Here is a 22,572-nt window from a genome sequence, read left to right on the forward strand (position 1 = left end):
TTTATCCATTCATCTGTTGATGGGCATCTAGGTTGTTTCTATCATTTTGCTATTGTGAACAATGCTGCCATGAACGTAGGAGTTCATATGTCTATTCGAGTGACGACTCTTATTTCTCTAGGATATATTCCTAGAAGTCAGATTGCTGGATCAAATGGTATGTCTATTTCTAGCTTTCTGAGGAAGGGCCATATCATTTTCCAAAATGGTTGTATCATTTTGCATTCCCACCAGCAGTGCATAAGAGTTCTGATCTCCCCGCAGCCCCTCCAACATTTGTTATTTCCAGCATTTTTGATTTGTGCCAGTAATGCCAGGGTGAGGTGGTATTTCATTGTGGTTTTCAATTTTTGTTATTTAGGATTCACACTAGACCAAATATCCGTGCACATAAATCCTGGTGTACTTCTCTTATTACTTCCTTAGATACATTTCTAGAAGTAGAATACTGGATAAAATGGTTTGAATGATTTTAAGGATCTTGATAAGCACTGCCAAATTTCTCTCCAGAGAAATTGTACCAATTACTCTAACCACCAGCAGCAAAGGAGAGCTGGGTAAATGATTTTAAACTGAGATGCTTCCTATCACCCTGGGCATGCAGGTTCCAGATGTCTGTTGTCACCAGAGGTTATCATCCATGGGACACCTGAATGAGGAGTGATCCTGGGAAAACCAGTGAGGTGTACATATATTAGGTCTGTTCACAGCCAGAACAAAGGCTGAGATGGGAATTCCTCAATGCCAGCCCTCTCCCACCTGTAAACTCTGCATTTACTCTGTCCTCTTCTCTGTCTCAGTGGAAGAAGTGTCCATTTCTGTGCTGGGGTGGGGGGCAGACACATATTATTCTTTTTCTTCTCCATCTGTTACCACTTCTTTCTTCAATATCTCCAGCCTCCTTCTACTAGCATATTCCTATTAGCTTTTAAAAATATGCTCAATTTCTCTTACCTTAAAAACAAAAATAACTCACCTTCCTCCCTCTCTTCTTTGTACCTCCACCTGAGTAGTCATGTAACGATGGAGAATCAGACAAAGAGACTTACTGGTTTCACTTGAAATTCATGGCCACAAACCTCCAATGGGCATTCAATGCTGCCTGGAATAAGTTCATTTCCTGAATCTCCAAGAAGACTATTTCCCAAATTCTCTTCCTTTTTCTTCCATTCCCAAATCTCATCTGATGACCTTGCCTCATATTTCTTTGATTTTGTATCTTTGCTTTATTTTGTATCTCAGGAGCAGAGTTGTAGGTTATCATAATCAATTCATGCAAGGCCAACTTTATGTTTTTTTCCTTTCTTCCTCAGTTCTCACTCTTGTTCCTTCCTTATCATAGGCAGCAACTAATGTGTTTCATTTATGTCCTTGAACAGTATACATATGTGTTTTATATTTCTACAAATGGCATTATGCTTCTCTATTTTTACCTTTTTCTCTCAACACTGTACTTCTAAGGAACCATTTATGTTGGAGTATGTATAATTTATTGCTTCTAACTGCTGTTTCATAATCTATAGTATACATCCAACTATTTTACTTCTCCATTACCCCTGGGGAGGACATCTGGATTGTCTTCAACTTTCCATTGCTACAGATACCAAAGTGAACATCCTTTTTTTTTCACTTTAAGTGAAAGTTTACAATTCAAGTTAGTCTCTCATACAAAAATTTATACATACATTGCTATGTGACCCTAATTGCTCTCCCTATACTGTGACAGCACACTCCTTTCCACTCCAGATTTCCTGTGTCCATTCAACCAGCTCCTGACCCTCTCTGCCTTCTCATCTGCCTCCCGACAGGAGCTGCCCATTTAGCCTCATGTAACTACTTGAGCTAAGAAGCACACTCTTCACGGGTATCATTATATGCCCCATAGTCCAGTCTAATCTTTGTTTGAAGAGTTGGCCTCAGGAATGGTATTAGTTCCGGGCTGACAGAGAGTTCAGGTGCCATGCTTTCTGGGGTTCCTCTGGTCTCAGTCAGACCATTAAGTCTCATCTTTTTTAAGGTGAACATCTTTGTACATATTGTCTAATGGACTTGTGTGGTGGACTTCCCAGTGTGTATCCAGTGGCGGACTACTAGATAATAACGTATACACATTCTCTTTTTTTTTTTTAAATTGTGCTTTAGGTGAAGGTTTACAGAACAAATTAGCTTCTCATTAAACGATTAATACACACATTGTTTTGTGACATTGGTTGCCAACCCCACGACGTGTCAACACTCTCCCCTTCTTGACCTTGGGTTCTCCATTTCCATTCACTCAGCTTTCCTGTCCCTTCCTGCCTTCTTGTCCTTGTCCCTGGGCTGCTGTGCCCATTTAGCCTCGTGTACATGATTGAGCTATGTGTATTATTGTTTGTTTTATAGGCCTGTCTAATCCTTGACTAAAGGGTGAACCTCAGGAGCGACTTCAGTACTAAGTTAAAAGGGTCTCTGGGGGCCACACTCTCAGGTTTCTCCAGTCTCCATCAGACCAGTAGTCTGGTATTTTTTGTGAGTTTGAATTTTCTTTTACATTTTTCTCCAGCTCTGTCTGGGACCCTCTATTGTGATCCCTGTCACAGCAGTCAGTGGTGGTAGTCCGGCACCATCTAGTTGTGCTGGACTCAGTCTAGTGGAGGCTGTGGTAGATGTGGTCCATTAGTCCTTTGGACAAATCTTTCCCTTGTGTCTTTGGTTTTCTTCATTCTCCGTTGCTCCAGATGGGGTGGGACCAGAATACGTATTTTAGATGCTGCTCACAAGCTTTTAAGACCCCAGACGCTACTCACCAAAGTAGGATGTAGAACATTTTCCTTATAAACTACGTTATGCCAATTGAGCTAGATGTCCTCTGAGACCATGGTCTCCAGCCTTTAGCCCAGTAACTCAGTCCCTATAGGAGTTTGGATATGTCTATGAAGCATCTATGATTTTGCCTTGGTCAAGCCGTGCTGGCTTCCCCAGTATTGTGTACTGTCTTATCCTTCACCAAATTTACCAGTTATCTATTGTCTAGTTAGTGTTTTTCCCTCCTCATCCCTCCCCTCCCTTGTAACCATCAAAGACTGTTTATTTCTATGTATAAACCGTTTCATGAGTTTTTATAATAGTGGTCTCATACAGTATTTGTCCTTTGTGATTGACTTATTTCACTTAGCATGATGCCCTCCAGATTTATCCATGTTGTGAGATGTTTCACGGATTCATCATTGTTACTTTATCGTTGCATATGATTCCATTGTGTGTATGTACCATAATCTGTTTATCCATTTATCTGCTGACGGGCACTTAGGTTGTTTCCATATTTTTGCTATTGTGAATTAATGCTGCAATGACCATGGGTGTGTATGTGTCTATTCATGTGATGGCTCTTATTTCTCTAGGATATTCTTAGGAGTGGGACTGCTGGATCATATGATATTTCTATTTCTAGCTTTTTAAGGACGTGCCAGGTTGTTTTCCAAAATGGTTGTACCATTTTGCATTCCCACAAGCACAGACTAAGAGTTCCAGTCTCCCTGAGCCCCTCCAACATTTGCTATTTTCTGTTTTTTTGATTTGTGCTAGTATTGTCAGGGTGAGATGGTATCTCATTTGTAGTTTTGATCTGCATTTCTCTAATGGCTAGTGATCGTGAGCATTTCCTCATGTGTCTGTTAGCTGCCTGAATGTCTTCTTTGGTGAAGTGTCTGTTCATATCCTTTGTCCATTTTTTAATTGGCTTGTCTTTTTGTTGTAGAGATGTTGGATTTTCCTATAGATTTGAGACATTAGACCCTTGTTAGATGTTGTGGTGAATTTTTTTTCCCCAGTCTTGTAGGTTCTCTTTTTACTCTTTTGGTGAAGTCTTTCGGTGAGCCTAAGTGTTTAATTTTTAGAAGATCCCAGTTATCTAGCTTAACTTCTGGCGTTTGTGTATTGTTAGTTATGGTTTGTATCCTATTTATGCCATGTATTAGGGCTGCTAGTGTTTACCCTGTTTTTTATTCCATGATCTTTATAGTTTTTGGTTTTATATTTAGGTTTTTGATCCATTTTGAATTAGCTTTTGTGTATGGTGTGAGATATGGGTCTGTTTCTTTTTTTACAGATGGACATCCAGTTTTGCCAGCACCATTTGTTAAAAAGACTGTCTTTCCCCTATTTAATGGACTTTGGGCCATGCATTCTTTATTTGACAAAGAACTATCAGACTGTTCTCTTGAATGGCTGTACCAGTTTATACTCCCACCATCACCACATTAAGATTCCTACTCTCCTATGCCCTCAGTAGTCTTTACTGCTATATGATTTTCTGATTTTTGTTAATCTGATGCTTATAAAGAAGCATCTCAGAGTTGTTTTAATTTGCATTTTTCTGCTCACTAATGAAGTTGAGCATTTCTAACACATATCTTGGCAGCTATCTGGGTTTCCATTTCTGTGAATTGCCAATTCACAGCTTTGTTAAATTTTCCATTAGGCTTTCTGTGTTTTCCTAGCTGTTTTGCTTATTCTAGCTATGGATCCTTTGCTCATTTCAGACATTGCAAAATCTTCCAGAGCTACCCATAGGTTAATATTGTGTAAGATGTTTTCAACTGAATAGAAACTCTTAATTTTGATGTAGTCAAATCCAGCAATTTTTCTGCTTATGGTTGTGCTTTTGGGATCTAGTTTAAGAAATCTTTTTCTATGCCAAGGTCACAAAAGTATTCTCTTCTAGTAGCATTATTTAGAGTTTTATCATTTACCTTTAGAGCTTTAATTTATCTGGAGGTCACCTTTGTATACGGTGAGATAGGGAATAGGCTTTACTTTTTTCTCCATACTGTGAGCTAGTTTTCTCAACCTAATTGACTACTTAATTCACCCATCCTTTCCCTAACCAGTTGTTATATCAACTTCATTATATATCAGGTTCATAAATGTACACAGTTCTGTTTGGGAGTTCTGTTTTATTGGCCGATTTTTCTGTTTCCGTGCTAGTAGCACACTGTATTTACGACCATAGTTTTGTAGTATGTTTTAATATTTGGGAGGTTATGACCTCCCTTCTATGTCCTTCTTTATCAGAATTATCTTAGTTATTTAAGGTCTTTTGATTTCCCAGATAAATTTTAGAATAAGTTTCATGAGTTCCTAAAAACAATTTCTGCTTAAATTTTTACTGGAATTGAATTTCTAGATTACTTTAGGGAGAAGTGAAATTTTCACAATACAAAATTATCCTATTCATGAATGTGTACATCTGTTCATTTATTTAGTTCTTCTTTAATGTTAACAGAGTTTTAAATCTTCTCCATAAAAGTTGTGCATTCTTTGTTAGGGTTCTTAAATATTTTATAGTTTCAGTGTTACTTTAGTGGTATCATATTTTTCATTATATTTTCTAGTTGGTTATTGCTAATTTTATGGATTGAATTGCATCCTCCAAAAATATGTATTGAGGTCCCAACTCCTGTACTTGTAAATATGAAACTGTTTGGAAACAGGAGTTTTTCTTTTGTTTTGTTAACAAGGTCATACCAAGGTAGGGTAGATCCTAAATCTAATCATTTCTGAGTTATAAAAAGGGCAGGACACAGACACACAGACAGACAGACAGACAGACAGACAGACACACACACACACACACACACACACACACACACACACAGAGGGAAGAGGAAGACAGATGAGACAGATGCATTTAAAAGCCCAGAAATGGCAAGGATTGCTGGCTACTAGAAGATGAAATAGACTAGGAAGGCTCTCCCTCTAGAGATTCACTCTGAATTTGGACTTCTAGCCTCATGAACGGTAAGAAAATAAATTTCTGTTCTTTAAAGCCACCCACTTGTAGTATATTTTGTTAGGGTAGCACTAGAAAACCAAGACACCGATGTAGAGGTATACTACTAATTTTCCCAAGTTTATCTTGTATCTGACAACCTAGTTGAACTCTCTCAGTACTGATCACTTGCAGATACTCTTGGTTTTTCTATGTAAATTATATCATCTGCATGGTGACTATATATATTTTTAATTTTATTGTGCTTTAGGTGAAAGTTTACAGCTCAAGTTAATTTCTCACTCAAAAATTTATACACACATTGTTTTGTGACATTGGTTGTGACCCCCACAATGTGACAGCACGCTCCCCCTTTCCATCCCAGGTTCCCCATGTCCATTCATCCAGTTCCTGTCCCTTCTTGCCTTCTCGTCTTGCCCTTGGGCAGAAGCTGCCCATATGGTCTTGTATATTTGATTAAACCAAGAAGCACATTCCTTACGTGTGTTACTTTTTGTTTTATAGGCCTGTCTAATCCTTGTCTGAAAAATGGGTTTCAGGAGTGGTTTCAGTTCTGAGTTAGAGTTCAGAGTGTCTGGGGGCATAGTCTTAAGGGTTCCTCTAGTCTCTGTCAGACCAGTAAATCTGGTCTTTTTTTTGTGAATTTGAATTCTGTTCTACATTTTTCTCCCATTCTGTTCAGGACTCTCTGTTGTGATCCCTGTCAGAGCGGTCAGTGGTAGTAGCCAAGTGCAATCTAGTTTTTCTGGGCTCAGGCTGGTAGAGTCTCTGGTTCATGTGGTCTTTTAGTCCTTTGGGCGAATATTTCCCTTGGGTCTTTGGTTTTCTTCATCTTCCTCTGCTCCAGACGGGATGCGACTAACAGATATATCCTAGATGGCCACTCACAGCTTTTAAGACCCCAGATGCTACTCACCTAAGTAGGATTTTCTTTATGAACTATGTTATACCAGTTGACCTAGATGTCCCCCAAGACTACGGTCCCTAGCCCACAGCTCCAGCAACTCGGTCCCTCGAAGTGTTTGGATGTATCTAGAAAACTTCTATGCTTTTGCTTTGGTCCATTAGTGCTAAATTCCCCTAAATCATGTGTTGTCCTTCCCTTCACCAAAGTCGACACTCGTCTACTATGTACTTAATAATTTCCTCCACCCCAGCCTCGTAACCATCAAAGAATGTTTTTTTCTGTGTGTAAGTAAAGCTTTTATTGAGTTTGTATAACAGTTGTCTCATACAATATTTCTCCTTTTGTGATCAGCTTATTTCACTCAGCATAATGCCCTCCAGATTCATCCATGTTGTGAGATGTTTTGTAGATTCATAATTGTTCTTTACCGTTGCCTAGTATTCCATTGTGTGTATGTACCATAGTTTGTTTATCCATTCATCTGTTGATGGTGGACATTTAGGTTATTTCCATCTTTTTGCTATTGTCAACAGTGCTGCAGTGAACGTGGGTGTGCATATGGCTACTCATGTAATGGCTCATATTTCTCTAGGACATATTCCTAGGAATGGGATTGCTGGATCATATGGTATTTCTATTTCTAGCTTTTTAAAGAAGTGCCACGTCGTTTCCAAAGTGGTTGTACCATTTTACATTCCCACCAGCAGTGCGTAAGAGTTCCAATTACCCTGCAATCTCTCCAACATTTGTTACTTTGTGTTTTTTGGATTAGTGCCAGTATTATCAGGGTGAGACTGTATCTCACTGTAGTTTTGATTTGCATTTCTCTACAGGGTTGCTATAAGTTGGCATCAACTTGACGGCAACGGTTTTTTTTTGGACTGGCTAATGATTGTGAGCATTTCCTCATGTGTCTGTTGGCTGCCTGAATGTCTTCTTCGATGAAGTGTCTGTTCATATTCTTTGCTCATTTTTAATTGGATCATTTGTCTTTTTGTTATTGAAATGTTGAAGTATTTTGTAGATTTTAGAGATTAGACCCTTGTTGGATGTTGTAGCCAATTTTTTTTTTTCCCAGACTGTAGGTTCTCTTTTTACTCTTTTGATGAAGTCTTTTGATGAGCATAAGTGTTTAATTTTTAGGAGCTCCCATTTGTCTAGTTTCTCTTCTGGTGTTCGTGTGTTGTTAGTTATAATTTGTATCCTATTTATGCCATGTATTAGGTCCCCTAGCGTTGTCTCTATTTTTAATTCCATGATCTTTATCATTTTAGATTTTTTATTTAGGTCTTTGATCCATTTTGAGTTAGTTTTTGTGTATGGTGTGAAGTATGGATCCTGTTGCATTTTTTTTACAGATGGACATCCAGTTATGCCAGCATCATTTGTTAAAGAGACTGTCTTTTCCCCATTTAATGAAATGGACTTTTGTCAACTATCAACTGCTCATAGATGGATGGACTTACATCTGGGTTCTCAATTCTGTTTCATTGAACTACGTATCTGTTGTTGTACCAGTACCAGGCTGTTCTGACAACTGTGGCTGTATAATAGGTTCTAAAATCAGGTAGTGTAAGGCTTCTCAATTTGTTCTTCTTCTTCGGTAATGCTTTACCTATCCAGGGCCTCTTCCCTTTACATATAAAGTTGGTAATTTGTTTCTCCATTTCATTAAAGAATGCTGTGGGAATCTGAATTGGGGTTGCATTATATTTGTAGATTGCTTTGGGTAGCACTGACATTTTCACAATGTTGAGTCTTCCTGTCCATGAGCACGGTATGTTTTTCCATTTATGTAGGTCTGTTTTGGTTTTCTGCAGTAGTTTTTTTAATGTAAGTCTTTTATGTCCCTGGTTAGATTTATTCCTAAGTACTTTATCTTCCTGGAGGCTGTTGTAAATGGCACTGATTTGTGATTTCCCTTTTTGAAGCTCTCTTTGTTGATGTAGATGAATCCAACTGATTTTTGTACGTTAGTCTTGTATCCTGCTACTTTGCTGAAATCTTCTATTAGTTCTAGTAGCTTTCTTGCAGATTCTTCGGGGTTTTCTGTGTATAAGATCATATCATCTGTGTACAGGGATAGTTTTACTTCTTCCTTACCAATTTGGATGCTCTCTATTTCTTTTTCTTACATTATTGCTCTAGCTAGGACTTCCAGTACAATGTTGAATAAGAGTGGTTGTAAAGGGCATTCTTGTCTGGCTCCCATTCTCAAGGGAGAATGCTTTCAGTCTCTCTCTGTTTAGAATGACACTGGCTGTTGGTTTTGCATAAATGACTTTTATTATGTTGAGGAACTTCCCTTCTATTCCTATTTTGCTGAGAGGTTTTTTTCATCAGGAATGGGTGCTGGACTTTGTCAAATGCCTTTTCTGCTTTGACTGATAATGATCATGTGATTCTTTTCTTTTGTTTTATTTATATGGTAGATTACGTTGATTGATTTTCTAATGTTGACCAATCCCTGCATGTCTGGTATGAATCCCACTCAGTCAGGATACGTTATTCTTTTGATATGCTGTTGAATTCTACTGGTTAGAATTTTGTTGAGAATTTTTGCGTCTATGTTCATGAGGGATATTGGTTGGTAGTTTTCTTTTTCTGTGGTGTCTTTGCCTGGCTTTGGCATCAGGGTTATGCTGGCCTCACAGAATAAGTTTGTGAGTATTCCTTCCTTTTCTATGCTCTGAAATAGCTTGAGTAGTACTTGTGTTAGCTCTTCTCTAAAAGTTTGGTAGAAGTTTAGTGAAGACACCCGGGCCAGGACCTTTTTTCCTTGCGAATTAAAAAAAAATTATCTCTTAATCTCTTCTCTTTTTTATGGGTCTGTTCAGATTTTCTATCTCAGCTGGTGTTAGTTTAGGTAAGTAGTGTGTTTCTAGAAATTTGGCCATTTCCTCTAGGCTTTCAAATTTATTGGAGTACAATTTTTAATAGTATTCTGTTATGAACCCTTTTATTTCAGTTGTGTGTTTTATAATAATAATAATATAATAATCCCCCATCTCATTTCTTATTGGGGTTATCCGCTTCCTCTCCTATTTCTCTTTTGTCAGTTTGGCCAATGGTTTGTCAATTTTGTTGATCTTTTTAAAGAAACAACTTTTGGTCTTGTTGATTCTGTTTTTCTGTTCTCTATTTCATTTATTTCTGATCTAATCTTTATTATTTCCTTTCTTCTGGTGCCTGTGGGCTCCTTTTGCAGTTCTCTTTCTATTTGTTTGAGTTGTAAAGCTATTGTTTTTATTTTGGCCCATTCTTTTTTTTTTTTTTTATGTGTGTGTTTATTGCTATAAATTGACCTCTGAGCATTGCCTTTGTTGTGTCCCATTGGTTTTGGCATGATGTGTTTCCATTCTCATTTAATTCTGGGAATTTTTTCACTCTCTCTCTGATTTCTCCTACCACCCAGATGTTTTTAAGCAAGGTGTGACTCAGCTTCCATGTATCTGATTTTTTCTTGCTCTTCCTGTTATTGATTTCTACTTTTATGGCATTGTGATCCAACAGAATGTTTTGTGCTATTTTGATGTTTTGGATTTTATTGAGGGTTGTTTTGTGTCCTAAAATGTGGTCTATTCTGGAGAATGTTCCATGTGAGTTAGAAAACAATGTATACTTTGCTGCTGATGGGTAGAGTGTTCTGTATATGTCTATGAGGTCAAATTGATTGATTTTGCCCTTTAGCTCTTCTGTATTTTTGCTGAGTTTCTTTCTAGATGTTCTATCCTTTACCAAGAATGGTGTGTTGAAGTCTTCTACTGTTATTGTGGAACTATCAATTTCTCTTTTCAGTGCTGTTACAGTTTGTTTCATGTATTTTGGAGCCCTGTTGCTGGCTGTGTAGATATTTATTAAGGCTATGTCTTCTTTGTGGATTGTACCTTTAATCAATATACAATGTCCTTCCTTATCTTTTATGGTTAATTTTGTCTTAAAGTCTATTTTATCTTAGATTAGTATCGCCACTCCTGTAATTTTTGGTTACTGTTTCTTGATATATTTTTTCCATCCTTTGATTTTTAATATATTTATGTCTTTGTGTCTAAGGTGTGTCTCTGGTAGACAGCATATGATGGGTTGTCCTTTTTAATCCATTCTGCCATTCTCTGTCTCTTTACAGGTACATTTAAGCCATTTACATTTAGTGTGATTATTGATAGGCACAAATTTATTGCTGTCATATTGCTGAGCTTTTTTTTTGTGGTACTGATGTTTTCTTTGTTCCTCTTATTTTTCTGTGCTGAGTTCCTTTTATTTGTGGATTTTCCTTTCTTTCTTTTTCATTATTATAGAATTCATGTTTACTGAGACTTTATATTTTTCTTCTTTGTTATTCTAATGAGTAGGTTTGTTAACTTCCTTTGTGGTTACCTTGAAATTTACCCCTATCTTCCTAAGTTAAAATCAGAATAAGAATTTTATTACTTGCTATTACTTTTACTTCCTCTCCATTTGGAAGTTCTATACCTACAGTGCTTATTCCCTTTTATTGTTTTGACATTGTTGTCATTTATAGATTGATTCCATTTTAAGTCTTTTAGCTTTATTTTATTATTGAGAGTTCTTTACCTAGGTTGGTATCTGGCTGATGCTGTCCTGTGTCCTTGACTCTGACTGTTGTCAGTTCTCTAACTGAAGGATCTCCTTTCATATTTCTTGTAAGTTTGGTTTTATTTTTATGAAGTCCTTTAATTTCTGTTTATCTTGAAATGTCCTAATTTCACCATTGTATTTGAGAGGGAGTTTTGCAGGATATATTATTCTTGGTTGGCAGTTTTTTTCTTTCAAGGTTTTATATATGTCATCCCATTGCCCTCTTGCCCGCATAGTTTCTGCCGAGTAATCAGAGCTTAGTCTTATTGTTTCCCCTTTGTAGGTGACTTTCTGTTTTTTTCAAGCTGTTCTCAGGATTCTCTGTCTTTGGTTTTGGCAAGGGTGACTATGATGTCTTGGTAACTTTCTTTTGGGGTCTATTGTATATGGGGTTCATTGAGCTTCTTGGATGGTCAACTTTTCATCTTTCTGCCAGCAAATCTTCAACAATCTTCTCTGTGTTTTCCCTTTTCTCCTCCTGTTCTGGAACTCCGATCACGTGCAAATTTTTGCTCTTGATTGTGTCTCACATAAATTTGGTTTTCTTCATTCTTTTCCCTGATATTTCCTCAAACAAAGTGGCATCCATTGATTTGTCTTCAATCTCACTAATTTTGTCTTCCATTGTTTCAAATTTGCTCCTAAAACCTTCTACTGAGTTGCCCATTTCTGAAATTTTGTTGTTTATCTTTTGGCTTTCTAGTTGCTGTTTTTGTACGATTTCTAATTGTTTATTTATTTTGATGTTTTGCTCTTGTATTATTTTCCCAATTCTTCTATTGCTTTGTCTGTGTTTTCCTTGATTTTAGCTGTTTTCATTGATTTTGTCTGTGTTTTCCATGATTTTGTCTATTTTTTCCTTGGTTTTGTCTGTTTTCCTTGATCTCTTTCCTAATCTCTTGGAAAGCCCTAAATATTAGTCTTTTGAGTTTCATATCAGGTAGTTCCACTGTCTTTTCTTCTAGTAGAAGGTCATTTGATTCTTTATTTTGGTCACTTGCTGGAGCCATCCTGTCCTGCTTTTTTATATGTTTTGATATTGTCTGCTGTCTCCAAAGCATTACAGCATTATTTTTTTTATTTATTGATAGTATGTTTGTTTGTTTTGTCCTGCTTCTTTGTTTTGTTTTGATATGCCAGAGCAGGCTGGCCAGGTGTACTTTGCTGCTTGCTCATCTGTGGGCACAACAGCTCTCACTACCTTGTTCAGGTGGGCAGGGCAGCAGCAGGCAGGGTGAGCTTGCTTCACTGTACACTGGTTTGGCGAGGTGGCTGAAGGCAGACTGGGTGCATGCTGTCTGCCTTCTGATGTTGGTCGAATAGCATGGCAGTGTTCACAGCCTCCTGCCAGATAGGCGGGGGTGTTGGACCAGGAGTGGTACGAGCTCGCTTCCCAGTGTTCAACAGCAGGTTGAGTGGTGGGAGGGAAGGGGCAGTGTGGGCCTAGTGTGGTGGCAGGCTTGAGCCGGGGATGCTCTAGCTGCAGCAGTATAACGAGGGCTGGTGGGAGGCGGGGTAGTGTACAGGGCTAGGTGGGGGGAAGGAAAAAAAGAGAGAGAAGAAAAAAAAAAAAAGGATAGCCAGCGGGTGGGAGCAGGGTGGACCTGGGGGCCTGTGGGAAGGGGAGAAAGGGGCTTGGTAGGAGGTAGAAACTGGCGGGCTCATGGATCTCTAGCCATGGAAGTATGGCATGGTCTGGCAGGAAGAGGCGGAGGTGGCTTATGAGGCTAGGTGGCAGGGAGAAAGAAAAGGAAGAAACAGAAAAAGAAAAAAAAAAAAGGCATGTTGGGAGCCAAGGGATGGGACTTTGGGCAGTGGTGGGCCAGTGGCTGTCTACTTGCAGTGGTGCAGCATGGCCTGGTGGGAAGTGGTAGAGTTGGTGTATGGGGCTAGGTGGGAGGGAGAAAGAAAAGAAAAGGGAAAAAGAAAAATAATGGTGCAATGGGAGCTGGTGGGTGGGGGTGAGGGGGACTCAGTGGCAGCAGGCTGGTAGCACTCTACCCACAGTGGTATAGTGTGCCTGGTGGGAAGGGGTAAAGATGGCATACGGGGATAGGTGGAAAGAAGAAAGAAAAGGAAGAAGGGGGAAAAATGGCCTAGCAGGAGCTGGCAGTTGGGGGATGACTAGGGGTGGTGGGTGGGAGCCAGGGCAGTGGCGGGCTGGTAGTTCTCTACTTGCAGTGGTGTGATGAGGCCCAGTGGGAAGAAACAGAAGTGGGGTACGGGTCTAGGTGACAGGGAGAAAGAAAAGGAGGAAAGGGGAAAAAAATGGCACAATGGAAGCCTGTGGGTGGGGGCGGGGGGGACCTGGGGTGGTGGTGGGCTGGTAGCTCTCTACCTGCGGCAGTACAGTGTGGCTCAGGTGGCGAACAGGGCTTGGTGGGAGGGAGAAAGAAAAGAAAGGGAAAAAAATGGCATGGTAGGAGCCAGGGTGGTGGCGCAGACCCAGGCTGGCACAGGCCAGTAGCTCTGTACCTGCAGCAGTGGGACGTGGCCTGTCAGAAAGGGTAGTGGTGGCATATGGGGCAGAAGGGTGAAGGGTGGGAAAGCATGTTTGTTTGGTTACTAAGTGTCTGTCTCTTGTTGGGAGCTCCATGAAGCTGCCTTCCCATACTCCCTGTCCAGGGTCATTGCTGGCTGTAATCCAAGATGGCGATGCTGTGCTGTGTTAGTTGGCAGGGGACATCCCGTCTGTATCTCTCCTCATTCTCTGTCTTCCTTTAGTTTCTTCTTCCATTCGGTGTTTGAGCTAGTTCTTTATGCCTTTATTTGATGCCTAGGGTTCCAGGATTGATGCTTGTATCTGTTTTAGTTTTTTGAGGTTTTTTGCTACAGAGGGACTGCATAATGCATCTGTTCAGGGCATCATGTTAGCTCCAAATCCAGGTTTAATTTTTTGAGGAACTGCCAAACTGTTTTCCACAGCAACTCTACAATTTTGCATTCCCACCAGCAATGGATGAAGGTTCCAACTTTCTCCACATCGTTGCCAATACCTGTTAATTTCTGTTTTTTGTTTTTGTTTTTTATCATAGCCATTCTAGTGGGGGAAACCCTGATGCCATAGTGGTTAAGAGCTACAGCTGCTAATCAAAAGGTTGGCAGTTCGAATCCACCAGGCACTACTTGGAAACCCCAAGGGGCAGTTCTACTCTGTCCTATAGGGTCGCTATGAGTTGGAATCAACTCGAAGGCAATGGTTTTCTTTTTTTTTTTTTTAATTCTAGTAGGGGGTGAAGTGGTATCTCATTGTGGTTTTGATTTGCATTCCCCTAATGACTAACGACATTGAGCATCTTTTCATGTGCTTATTGGCCACTGACGTATCCTTTTTGGTGAAATGTCTATTCAATTCTTTTGCCCATTTTTTGATTGGGTTGTTTATCTTCTTCTTGTTAAGTTTTAGGTATTATTTATATATTCTGGATATTAAGTCCTTATCTTATCAGATATATGGTTCTGCCCAATTTTTTCCCATTCTGTAGGCTGTCTCTTCACTCTATTGATAAAGTTCTTGATTCCAAAAGCTTTTGATTTTGATGAAGTCCAATTTATCTAATTTTGTCTTTTGCTGTTCAGGTGTTTGGTATCATATCTAAGAATCCACTGTTAAAAATTAGATCCTGAAGCATTACCCCTATGTTTTCTTCTAAGAGTTTTATGATTTTTGTTCTCACATTTAGGTCCTTCAAGAATTTTGAGTTAATTTTCGTATATGGTATGAGGTATGGGTACAGCTTCATTCTTTTGCATATAGACATCCAGTTGTCCCAGCACCATTTATTCAACTGACTATTCTGTTCCCACTGAGCACCCTTGTCAAAAATCAACTGACCACAGATGTATGGGTTTATTTTTGGACTCTCAATTCTACTCGATATAAAACATTTATACTGTTTAATGAGTCTTTATAAAATAAACATCCACTAACAACCACCAAGAAACAGTAATTACCAACTCCCAAAGGCTTCTCATGTGTTCTTCTCTTCCCTCCCCAGAGATAACCACTGTCCTGTTTGTTGTAATAATCATTTCCTTGTTTTTCTTTACAGTATTATCACTTATGTATATATCTAAACAATATTGAGTAGTTTTGCTTCTTTCTGAATTATATATAAATAGAATCACACTGTATATGATTTTCCTTGTCTTAACTCAGATTATTTATGAAATTCATTCATGTTGTTGCATGTATATCATTCCACTGTATGAATACATCACAATTTATGCATCCATTCTACTTTTGGTGGACATGTTTCCTCAGATTTTGGTATTATAAACAGTGCATTATGAACATTTGTGTATATATTCTGATGCGGATGTATTGGAATTTCCCTAGGGTATATACCCAGGACTGGAACTGTTGAGTTATATAGTATGTTAATATTCAGCTTAACTAGATAATGCCAAATTACTTTCCCAAATGGCTGTACCAATTTAACCTCCCACTATCAGTGCATAACACTTTCCACTGCTTCATATCATTGTGGTTCTAATTTGTATTTCTCTGATCACTAATAGAGTTCAGCATTTTTTCCTATATGAATTGACCATTCAGAATTCTCTTTTGGGAAATATTTTTTATACCTTTTATCTATTATTTGACTGGGTTGTCTGTCTGTTTCTTACTGATTTATAGAAGTTCTTTATGAACTCTGGTTACCACTCCTTTGTGGGTTATATGTGTTACAAGTATCTTTCTCTGTTGCTTGCTTTTTACTCTTTATTTTTTCAATCATGGGAAGTATACAGGTAACAGAACATTTGCCATTTCTAGAATCTTCACATGTACAATTAAGTGGCATTAATTATGTTCATCATGTTGTACAACCATCACTATTAATCATTCCTGAGTTTTTTACTCTTTTCTTAATGTCTGCTATGTATTGCTGTATAACAAATTATTCCAAAAGTTGGTAGTTTAAGACAATAAACATTCATTATCTCACATAGTTTCTGAGAGCCAGGATTTCAAAAGTAAGTGATTCTGGCTTAGGGTTTCTCATGAGGTTGTAGTCAAGCTATCAGCTGGGGTTCAAGGCTCAGCTGGGGCTGGAGAGCCTCATCTCAAGGCTCAAGTGGGGCTGAAGAATTTGCTTGGAAGCTCACTCACATAGTTGTTGGAAGGCCTCAGTTCCTCTCTGGCTTTTGTCTGGAGGCTTCAGTTCATTGCCATGTGGCTTCTCTATAGGGCTGCTTACAACATGGCAGCAAGCTTTTCTCAAAGCGAGAAAAAGCTGAGAGAGACCGAGCAGGTGCCCAAGATGGAAGCCTCAATCTTTTTAACCTAGTCTTGGAAGTAACATACCATTGCTTGTGCCATATGCTACACACAGACCAATGTTAGTACAATATGGGAGGTGACTACACAAGGGTGCGAATACCAGAAAGTGGGGATTATTTGGAGCCATCTTGGAGGCTGGCTATCACAGTGTCTTTTGATGAACCGAAGTTCTTAATTTTTTCAATACTTACCTTTTTGATTAATCCACTTTATATCTCACTTAATAAATCCTTCCCTATCCCTAGGTAATGATCATATTCTCCCAAATTATCTTCTAAAAGCTTTATAGTTTTGTTTTTCACATTTAGGTCTTTAATCTATCTGGAATGGTTATATGTATATGATGTGCGGTAGGGGTTCAACTTCATTTTTCTCATATAGATATCCAATCATCCCAATGCTATTTATTGAAAGGAAACTCATTCCCCACTGGTCTTTACTGCCACCTCCGCGATGTATCAAGTATCTATTTGTGGGTCTGTTTCTGGGCTCTCTGTTCTGTTCCACTCCGTCGAGTCGATTCTGACTCATAATGACCCTACAAGACAGAGTAGAACTGTCCCATACCGTTTCCAAGGAGCACCTGGTGGAATCGAACTACCAACGTTTTGGTTACAGTCATAGCTCTTAACCACTGTGTCACCAGGGTTTCCTTTTAGTCCTCTGTCTCTGTACAAAACAACACTGTCTTAATTACCATAGCTTTAGAGTAAGTCTTGATAGACTATAGAACAAGTCTTTCACCTTGCTTTTCTTCTTCAGGAGTGTTTTGGCTATTCTTTACTCTTTGAACATCCATATAAGTGTGAGAATAAATGTCAAATTCAAATAAAATAAAACTAAAAACATTTACAAAAGAAATTTGTAAAGATGATGACTAGGATTGCATCTATAGGTCAAGCTGGAGAGAAATGTCATCTTTACAATCATGAGTCTTCTAATCCTTGAACATAATATATCTCTCAATTTATTTAGGTTCTTTTTAACATGTCTCTAAGTTTTCTAATTTTCTTATGTTAGATTTCCTACTGGGTATTTCCTAAATTTTATGCTATTGAAAATAACAGTTTTTAAATTACTTTATTTTTATTGCTATTACAGAGATTAAATTTATTTTTACACGTTATATATTCAGAAAACTTCCTAAATTCTCTTATCAATTTTAAAAATTTATTTATACATTCCTTGGAATCTTCTATGTACCCAATGATATCATCTACAGATAATGATATATTTTTTCTTCCTTTCTGGTCCTTATGCCCTTTATTGCTTTTTCTTGACTTACTTCCTGAATAGAAGTGAATGATAGTAGGCACCCAATCTCTTAGGGAAAGCTTTCAATGTTTTACTATTAAGTATGATATTTGCTTTTTGCTTTAGTTTTTTTCTTTTCATACATGCATGGTGTGAGGTAAGAGTCCAATTTCATTTTCCTTATACAGATATATAACTGTCTCAATACTATTTATTGAAGGAGAATCCATTTCCCACTGATCATCAACTTTCTTTGGGCTTATTGTGTATTTCTTTTTTCTAATTTCTTGAGATGGATGCTTATCTCATATACTTATGGCCTTTCTTTTACTCCCATATATGCACATGAGGCTAAAAATATCCCTCTAACCACTGCATTAGTTGCATCACATAGTTTTGATAAGTTTTCATAACTGTTCAGCTCAGTGTATTTTCTAATTTTCATTATAATTTCTTCTTTGACCCAAGTATTATTTAATAGAGCTTTCTTAATTTCAAAAAAAAAAAAGAAGACGACTTTCTGGTTTTCTTTTTATTACTGGTTTGGTACATGCTCTGTATATGATTTTGGAGTATATTTTTAATGACTCATGTATGTTTACTTTTTACTAATATTTCACATGAGCTTGAAAACAATGTGTATTCTGTAACTGTCGTGAGTAAAGCTCTATATACACCCAGTAAGTCAAGTTCAACTCATCTATCTTTTCTGATTTTTCTGTCTGCTTATTTTTTTAAAAACATAATTACTGTAAGTCCTAACACAATTACTGAGAAAGAAATGTTAAAATCTCCCACTATGATTGTAAATGGCCTATTTTACCTTGTTGTTCTGCCAAATTTTGCTTTATATATTTTGAGCCCATGCTATTAGGGGTATACAAATTCAAAACTGTAATACATTTTTGATAAAAAGAACCTGTTACCAATACAAAATGTCCTCTTTAATAGTGATTTTTTTTTGTTTTAATGTCTACAATATATTTATACTAGCTTTCAGTGTTATTCAAAAACAAAAAAAGCAGCAATATTCTTATATACACATCTTGCAGTACATGAGCAAGTATAGCAGTAGATTAAATTCTCTGATGTGCAACTGCTGGGTAGAAAGTTATGTGCAACTTAAATTTGATTGATAATGACACTGTGCCCTCGAAAGAGGCTGCAGTAATCACAATCCCCCCAAGAATGTATCAGTGCTTCCACATGGACATCTTACAATTACAGTTTCTTTTGCTCTGTTATGAGGGTACTCAGCTTCTTTGGATTAAAATGTGTACATGTGGTTACCAGTCTCCCTGCAAGACTGGTCTGGAAGGAAGCATTGCTGGGGAAGACTCACCTTGCTGATCTCTGTCAGGGACATGGTGATGCTGTAGAGTTGGTTCTTACTGGTGCTGGCAATCAGGGTTTCCTCTGAGGGGCTAAAGCACAAGCAGAGAATTTCCTGTTTGTCAGACTGACTCGGGTCACTGCTCTGCAGATCCACAGGAACCTGCCCAATACACAAAGCAGCAATCAGTAATGTCCCCACACTGCCGGTGTACCCTTGGGCTTTCAGAGTTTTCTCAGATACTCTCAGGTTAGAGATTCCTAGACCAGGATGCTCCCTGGGATCTCCTGAGATGTGGAGAAGGGCTTGAGTCCCCTCTGGTTCTCTGGATTTTAAACACCACCATGTATTCACCTTTAAGTGATTACCAAACAAAACAAAACAAAACCCAAACCCGTTGCCATCGAGTCAATTCTGACTCATAGCGATCCTATAGGACAGAGTAGAACCGCCCCACAGGGTATTCAAGGAGCAGCTGGTGGATTCGAATCATCAACCTTTTGGTTAGCAGCTGAGCTCTTAACCACTGCATCACCAGGGCTCCCTTTAAGTGATCAGCGGCTGAATAGTAATTGACAATTAGACAATTGGTGCCCTGCCTGGGTACACTGGATGGAGCTGGTCTAGCTCTTTTAGCATGAATGAATGAAAAGCTTTCCTGTGCTACAACCCCTTCGGAAAACTATGTTTTGTATGATTTCACTGGAATAAAAACACAAGGGCATGACCTCTTTGAATCAAAGGCATGTGTAAATATCATCAAACTATACATCTCAATTTGAGATCCCCCCTTAAAACAATCATTAGTTCAAATCCCACTCCCACCCACCTCTCAGAGGCATGTGCTCACTTGGCATCAAGTACAACAGTATGTACTTCAGGGAGGAGAGGAGAAGATGGCCACCCTTCTACCACGCGGGGTAGGTGACAGGACAAAGAGAAGGGGTCACACAGCTCCTGCCAGTAGCCTCTGAGAGGGCCTACAGTTCCTAAGAAGACATTTTAAAGTCAGATTTCCTTTTCCCTGCTACTTATCTTCTTTCATTACCAGTCAAACTTACTGAAAGGCTGGCTTGCACACAGCATCTGTTTCCTTGCTACCCACTCAGTTCTTAATTCCTTATGATTTGGCTTCCACTGTACTATTTACTGAAACTGTCCCCATGAAGAGCAGCACTTCCTTATCACCAAAGCCAGACACTGCTCAATTCTCATCTTTATGGCTTCCCTACAGTCTGTATCGACGACAGCAGTACTCATCTTCCTGGGGTCCAGAACACTGCGCTTCCCTTCCTCTGCCTAGAGGGCTTTCTTCCTTGACAGCCCCTAACTCTTCTTCATGTAGGCAACTCCCTGCTCTGCCAGGACAGTGTGGCTCTGGGAAGGAAGCCTCCCTGTTATGGATTCAATTTTGTTCCCCTCAAATGCACGTTAGAATCCTAATCTCTATACCTGTGGATAAAATCACATTTGGGAATACGGTTTGTCTTAAATCTAATCACTTCTGAGTTATAAAAAGGGCAGATTAAACACAGAAGCAAAGGCAAACAGGAGGCGGGGTGTGGAGACATGCCACGTAAAAATTTCCCAGGAATCAAGGAACACCGGGGCTGCAGAAGCTCAAAGAGACAAGGATCTTCCCCCAGAGCCTTCCCTACAGCTGGTGCCCTGAATTCAGGCTTCTCGTCTCCTTAACTGTGAGCAAATAAATTTCCATTCTTTATAGCCACACGCACTTGTGGCATTTCTGTTACAATAGCACTATGAAACTAAAACACTGCCCTGATCCCCCTGGGCGGGGTGGGTGCTGATATTCTCTAAATGCACCCAGAGTGCCGGGGGCTCCCTCTGCTGTCACATTTATCACACTGTGTCAAGAAGAATGGCAGCTTTCATCCTGAGGACCTTCTCTGTTTTGTATACTGCTATATCCCAAGGCTTAGAAACTGCCTGGCAAGTGGTAGTGCTCAGTAAATGAAGGGATGTTGACTTGCTGCTCTCCTCCAGAGACGGTGAGCTCCTTGAGGGGAGGGTCCGTGTCTGATTCATTTATCTCAGCCACCCAGCATGGAGCCTGTTCTGAGGTGGGTTCACAGTAGACATTTGTTGAATGAATGAATAAGCAAATGAATGACCACTACCTCTCAATGTCCTCTGTTGGGTTTTCCTCCTGTCTCAGTCTCTAAATTAGGAACTGCAAAATTCTGTCCTCAGTCCTTTTTTTTTTTTCCCTCACTCTATATTTATCCCTCAGAGCCCTGGTGGTACAGTGGTTAAGAGCTCTGCTGCTAACCAAAAGGCTGGCAGTTCAAATCCACCAGCTGCTCCTTGAAAACTCTATGGGGCAGTTCTACTCTGTCCTGTAGGGTCGCTTTGAGTCGGAATTGACTCGACAGCAATGGGTTTGGTGATATTTATCTCTCGGTGTTTACCCAGTATGTGGGTTTCAATAAATACATAATAGTACTAAAAATAATTACAGAGATAGATACTTAAAATATTAAAAATAAAGCAGCAAAAAAAAAAAAAAAAAAAAGCAGGCGTTATGTGCCACACACAATGCTAATCACTATACGTAAGTATATTATATATTGTTGTTGGGTGCCGTCTAGTCTATTCCAACTCACAGCGACCCTACAGGACAGAGTAGTACTGCCTCATAGGGTTTCCAAGGAGTGGCTAGTGAATTTGAACTGCCAACCTTTTGGTTAGCAGCCAAGCTCTTAACCACTGTGCCACCAGGCTGCAGCACAGAGCCCGGCACATAGCAAACACTCCCTAAATATCTATTAGATGAGTAAACAAATAAAAGAATCAACTGCTTTTTGGGCAAAGAAGATCCACAATGCTCCCACCTGTTCTCCATAGTCCATGCTCACTTCACTCCTACCCCTAATTTCTCTCTATCACCTTTTCCAAGTCATACTGCCTCTTAAGCCTAGGCGTCATCTTGGGGAGCTCTCTATCTCTGGCCACCTACGTCTACTCAGAGACAAATCCTATAGATTAAACCTTCATAAAGTTTCTTTCCCTTCCACTTCCCCTGCTATTAAATGCCCTGTCCTAGGACCTCACTACTTCTTGGCTTCAGTATCTAAAAAGTCTCTTAACTGATTCCTAATCACAGCAATAATAAATACTATCATTTATTCAACATCAAGTGCCAAGACTGCACCGTGCTTTACCTAGGCTGCCCTTCCATCCTTTTGATGACCATGAGGGGCACGTTATTTTCTCAATGAAGAAACTCGGGTTTCCCCAGGTTCAGCAACTCTTCTCAAGTCACTCTGCTAATAAATAGCAGAGCCAAGTCTGACTCATTCTGAAGGCTGTGTTTTTTTTTTTTTTTTAATATTTTATTGTACTTCAGGTGAAGGCTTACAGAACAAATAGTTTCTCATGAAACAGTAGTACACATGTTGTTT

The 22,572-nt window shown here is 39.0% G+C and overlaps 1 protein-coding gene across 1 annotated transcript in view; it reads right to left on the reverse strand.

Annotated features, from left to right (window-relative positions):
* Positions 1–22,572, reverse strand: part of CFAP57 (cilia and flagella associated protein 57) — a 105,503-nt gene that overhangs the window by 68,263 nt on the left and 14,668 nt on the right. The window contains exon 5 of the mRNA XM_004371863.1: positions 19,157–19,309. Within this exon, the coding sequence (XP_004371920.1) occupies positions 19,157–19,309 (153 nt within the window). The remainder of the gene's footprint in view (positions 1–19,156; positions 19,310–22,572) is intronic.

Source organism: Trichechus manatus, unplaced genomic scaffold, assembly GCF_000243295.1.
Source record: "Trichechus manatus latirostris isolate Lorelei unplaced genomic scaffold, TriManLat1.0 scaffold00015, whole genome shotgun sequence".
Lineage (NCBI taxonomy): Eukaryota > Metazoa > Chordata > Mammalia > Sirenia > Trichechidae > Trichechus > Trichechus manatus.